The sequence below is a fragment of the Aureococcus anophagefferens genome, assembly GCF_000186865.1.
Source record: "Aureococcus anophagefferens unplaced genomic scaffold AURANscaffold_30, whole genome shotgun sequence".
NCBI lineage: Eukaryota > Pelagophyceae > Pelagomonadales > Pelagomonadaceae > Aureococcus > Aureococcus anophagefferens.
Genome location: NW_008705589.1, coordinates 66,724 through 72,118, shown reverse-complemented (window position 1 = coordinate 72,118; position 5,395 = coordinate 66,724). Strand labels below are relative to the sequence as shown.

At 53.4% G+C, this 5,395-nt stretch overlaps 2 protein-coding genes across 2 annotated transcripts; one reads left to right on the top strand and one right to left on the bottom strand.

Moving 5' to 3' along the window:
• Positions 1 to 342: 342 nt before the first annotated feature.
• Positions 343 to 1,179, bottom strand: AURANDRAFT_66986 (hypothetical protein; the record flags this gene model as incomplete). The annotated part of the gene is made up of 2 exons (XM_009042325.1): positions 343 to 641; positions 702 to 1,179. The coding sequence occupies 2 exons, from the start codon at positions 1,177 to 1,179 to the stop codon at positions 343 to 345; spliced, it is 777 nt and encodes a 258-aa protein (XP_009040573.1).
• A 1,336-nt stretch (positions 1,180 to 2,515) lies between these two features.
• On the top strand, positions 2,516 to 4,231 carry AURANDRAFT_70371 (hypothetical protein; the record flags this gene model as incomplete). Its single annotated transcript, XM_009042399.1, has 3 exons — positions 2,516 to 2,571; positions 2,621 to 3,398; positions 3,439 to 4,231. 3 exons carry the CDS (start codon positions 2,525 to 2,527, stop codon positions 3,763 to 3,765), a joined length of 1,152 nt encoding a protein of 383 aa, XP_009040647.1.
• Positions 4,232 to 5,395: the final 1,164 nt, after the last annotated feature.

The following is a 5,395-nucleotide window of genomic DNA, read 5'->3' as shown; positions in this document are numbered from 1 at the left end:
TCACACTCGCGTTCTGACCACGATAGTCGCCGTTTATCACCTTAGCCCACACTCATGCATAATAATAATTGGGCTTGTTCTGTCCAGCCAATGCACGGCGCCAAATAGATCATGGGCGCGAGTGAAGTAAAGCGTAGCATATGCAGGGATCTTAGGAGCTTAAATGGGGCTTGTTGTCGACGGAACGCTCTCGTACTTGGTCCGGCCCGGCCCTGTGGTCGTTTTGCGCATGGAATGTGGTGCGAGTTCTGACAAAGGTGTACACGTATGCGGATATCAAGCTCCAGTGACCAGGTCGCAGTATCTACTCTCAAGCTTTTCAAGGTGGTATTTGCCCAACAGTCAGCTTCCAGCAAACAGTCTTTGTAGTAGGCCATAATGGCCCATGAAGAAAGAAAAAAATATCATGAACAACACGTGTAAGGTATGAAAAGTTCGTTTGTTTCTATGGTGCTGCATGTCTGGATCGCAGGCAGGATCATATTCAACATGATCGTGAAGATTGTTTAACTCTTTTTGCACTTCAGCCAAGTTTGTCGACAATGAGTCACGCTCCGCGGTAAGCTTGACGGTGAATGCAACAAGATCATCATATTTCTTACGCAATGTCACAATCTCAGCAAACATTTCCTCAGGTGTACCTGGTATGGGGGTCGGGGCGGCTACCTCGAACAGCGGCTTTTGTAGAGGCTCTATGGTACTTTCTGTAGCGAGATGGTATCCGTCTCCTGCACGTGATTCTGGAACCATGAAATCAACGAGTAGCTTTTTGGCGTTTAGCATTCTCTTTTCTCTTTTGCCGAAAAGACGCGTGATGGCCTCTGCAAGCTCAGTCGAGGTCTTGCCTTCAAGCTCTCCAACAACTGAAGCATCAACTACAGAGCTCTGCACCAAAAACTTGTCTGTGCATTTCATCATACCCTTGGCTTTGGCTAGAGCCATTATATCTTTTTTTTTCGACTGGACAACAACAATCGATATTTCAGTGACTGCGGCTTGTCGAATGAGCCCGTGGTTCGGTTTGACAAGATATCGATCTGGGGTGGTAGTTTTCACTTTGAAGATGCAAGGTGATAAGCCAATATTTGTAATTTGCAATTTCGTTTCGGCGTTATCACCTTCCGAGAACACAATGTCCAAGCACTCATCGGGTGAAAACTTCAGCGCCCCATTCAGCATTGCCAGAACTGTTTGAGCCTAATTTGCTTTCGTATCATGCCAGTGCGTCATCGATCTAGAAAAATTTCTACGAGTGGCTCGGTTGAAGAGTAGCCCCAGCCCCCATATATACTTCCGTTCTTGCCGATAAGACCGGTGGCCTCCTGGCGACGTCTGCCCGTTTGTACCCGGGAGCCACACCCCCAGGGCGTCCTTTGGGGGGTTGACATACCGCGGTCTCTCGCCCGGCGCCTGCGTGGAGTCCGAGTCGTCGGAGTATGCTGACTGCAACTTGCCGTGTCTTTCGCAGGCCACAGCGCCCCAAGGACGACGCCGCTGTAAAATGTCAAGGTCGCTATCGACGCCTATCGGGGCCCTTGCGATTTCCTCGGTACCACGTGCATCCCAAACGGCGCCAATCACTATTGGCCAGGGTCCCCGGCTTATCCCGGTGCTTGCTTGTACTACTTGTATAGCCGCAGCACTGTAAGTTCTAGTATGCCTAGAATGGCTTGATTGAGCTCGTTGCATGAAACGCGGAGTCGATTTCAGCCGCACCGATGGGATGATTTTCGAGACAAAGGACCAGCGCGTGGTCGAATTTCAGGGGCGGTGGTGGAGTGGCCCTCGCGCACGGGCCTGCAGAGGTGTGTCGCGGGGGGGCTGCGACGACGGCGCGGTTCTCTTGGACGTGCTTTCATCTGGTACGGCGGCGCCGAAGTTCGACGAAACGGGGGCACCCAGCCGGTGTCAAATTTTATTGCAAACGAACCGCTTCGCGCGGGAACCGCCGTCCACATCGCGTGGAACGCGCTGGTCCCGAAGCGGTTCGGTTTCAACGCAAAACCCGTTCTCGAGCATCCGGAACGACGTTTTACGGCGGCGGCGCTTCCGCCTCGAACACCAGCAATGAACGACCTTCGACTCAGTGAACGAGCCCGTGCGACCAGAGCCGCGCGGGGTGGGGTGTCTATGAACGATCTCCGACGCTGAGCTGCGCCCAAGAGCGCAAAAATCGAGTCTAGGCGGGGGCGCGCGACTCATTTTACCCCTCAAAACCACCCGTTCTCAGCCTGACGCAATCTGTTGCGCGTCGCGTCTCCTCCGAGAGAAAGCTCTCGTTGTGCCTCCCAAGACTTGCCGCGGGGTCCATGCACGCCGGGATAGTCGCGCGACGCTAGGAGCGGCATAAGTAGTGAATTGATCTCCATCGTCCCGTCTTTCGAGCGTCAATTATCCAGGATCTTTGTCGATTTCGCGTTTCATCGAAATTAAAAAAACATGTCCTCGAGAATTACTAGAACTTACAGTGCTGCGGCTATACTACTTGGTAGTAGCCCGACGGCGGGCACTGAGGAGACCGAAGATGGCGAACGAGAGAAACTACGTTAGCTCCGAAATGGACATTACACAGTGCGTACAATTCGCTCTTCCCAATTCGCAAATATGAGGATCGCCATAGGTCAACAGACGTGAAAGTAATCGATAGTTTCGAGGGAATGGCTTTGCGAGAGGATCTGCTGCGGGGCATCTACGCCTATGGTTTTGAACGCCCTTCCGCTATCCAACAACGAGCAATCACGCCAATCGTGGCTGGACGCGATGTTATCGCTCAGTCACAATCGGGTACAGGGAAAACCGCGGTATTCTGTATCGCGATGCTCCAGGTGCTTGAATCTGCAACCAACGAAACACAAATGCTGACGATATCCCCGACACGTGAGCTTGCTGAGCAGACGCAGAAGGTATGTTTGGCTCTCGGTGACTACATGAACGTGCAGTGTCATGCTTGTATCGGAGGCAAGTCAATAGGCGAGGATATTCGTCGTTTGGACTACGGTGTGCAAATTGTTAGCGGGACGCCTGGGCGTGTCTTCGATATGATTAAGCGACGTAACCTGCGGACCAGGAATTTGAAGATGTTGGTCATCGATGAAGCCGACGAAATGCTGAATCGGGGTTTCAAAGAACAGATATATGATATCTACCGCTACCTTCCACCGTCCACACAGGTTGTTCTCATATCTGCCACTATGCCGCAGGAGGTATTAGACATGACTCGTAAATTCATGAACGAGCCCGTACGTGTTCTCGTTAAGCGTGATGAACTCACCTTGGAGGGAATCAAGCAGTTCTTTGTGGCGGTTGAGCGCGAGGAATGGAAGTTTGACACGCTCTGTGATTTGTACGACACACTCACCATCACGCAGGCTGTCATTTTCTGCAACACAAAGCGCAAAGTTGATTGGTTAGCCAACAAGATGCGAGATAATTTCACANGTTTCTGCAATGCATGGTGACATGCCTCAGCGGGAGCGTGATGCCATCATGGCCGAGTTCCGGGGGGGCGCGTCTCGCGTTTTGATTGCGACCGACATTTGGGGCCGCGGGCTTGACGTTCAACAAGTGTCTCTCGTCATCTGCTATGACCTACCCAACAATCGCGAGCTATACATACATCGCATTGGGCGCTCTGGAAGATTTGGCCGCAAGGGTGTTGCAATTAACTTCGTAAAAAATGATGACGTTCGGATCCTCCGGGATATTGAGCAGTACTATTCGACTCAGATTGATGAAATGCCCATGAATGTCGCAGATCTCATCTAAATCCCGGCTGTCGTAACCACCGGCTGGATGGACACTCACACCTGATGATCTTTGGCGAGTGCCGTAGGCTCCCAAGACCTGCCGCAGAAGTACCGTGGACATACTCTGTGGACTTTTGGACGGGACTTCGGAGGCGGACAGTCACAATTATGTTCTCAGATATGCGATGTGCTTATTGAGGCCCCAGTCCTCCGGATACTAAGCCTGGCCCTCCAGGTGCTGAGCCTGGCAACGCAAGGCGGCAAACTGGAATTGCCTGCCCTTGTGCGGCCAAAGCCCCGGCGAAAGCCCCGTCCTGTACAGCGAGGCCCGTCCTACAAACGCCGAAATCGACGCTAGAGAGCAAGGGTGCTGGTATATGCAGGAGCATGCTCAGACGAAGTCTTGCAAACGTCCGAAGCTCCCCGGGTCGTCTTTGTGTCCGAAGTACGATGCTGATAGCAAGATAGTAAACTCCGGGACAGGGAGGCAGCCTAGCGGGGCTCGCCCGCGGGAAACTCGACGCGTTCTAGTTTGGGCCCCGCCCACCCCCCCAGCGCCGGAGTAAAGCCCCCAGCCGCCGACCCAAAATTATCGGGGTCGGTTCGGGTCCCTTGGGGTCCCCTCCAGCGCAGGGGGGGGTTTCTGGACGCGGTTCCGCAGCCGGCGGCGGCCGCGGAGCCTCGGGGCCTATAGAGAGTTTTCCTAGTTAGAGGATCCCGATCCTGAGAGTATCCCTAGTTAGGCTCCTCCTCTCCTCCCTTGTACTTTAATTCTCCACGGTTTATGCGTAAGGAGAGTTGCGGGGCTGAACCTGAAAAGGGAATTCCTCGTAGTCAGCGTAGTGAACTTGAAAAAGGGATCTACCTGAATTGAGTAGCTTCGTGATTCCCCATCATCCCCGTAATTTACATTACCCTGTTCCCTCACTATATCGACGTCACACTATGGAGATGACACTGCACTACCCTGTAACGTTGATCTCAACGTTCCTTAGTACCCTAGTTTGGGGTATCTCTCTCTAGGTTATGGTTGCCCTAGCGCATCCATCTCCGTGAAAGTCGCTGCTACCTGAATTGAGTAGCTTCGTGATTCCCCATCATCCCCGTAATTTACATTACCCTGTTCCCTCACTATATCGACGTCACACTATGGAGATGACACTGCACTACCCTGTAACGTTGATCTCAACGTTCCTTAGTACCCTAGTTTGGGGTATCTCTCTCTAGCCTACTAGAACAAACTAGAACGGTTCTAGTTCCAGTATACGGCTCCGGGTGATGGGAGTTTCTAGCCACGATGCGAGACACAGTTACCGCGCCCGGCCTATCTGGAGAGGCCTCGGGGTGCGCGGGGGTGGTCGACACAACAGGGGGCGCGAGGGGGGGCACAGTGGGCGCGCGACGGGCGGCCAGCGGGGCCGGCGGATCCAGCGGGATTCCAGTTTAGGGCTCGGATTCCGCTTTTCCGGTCGCCGTTAGTGGATGCCGTTCTTGTCGAGCAGTTCGCTGATGTATTTCCTTGCTTGCTCGGTTCCTCGCCAGTTGTTGTGGCGCTTGACTGGGGCGTCCGGGTCGAAGCCGTCAAGCGGGGCTGCCCTGCTGTCCGACTGAAAGGGCCGAAGCCTATGAAATACATGGACGCAGATGGC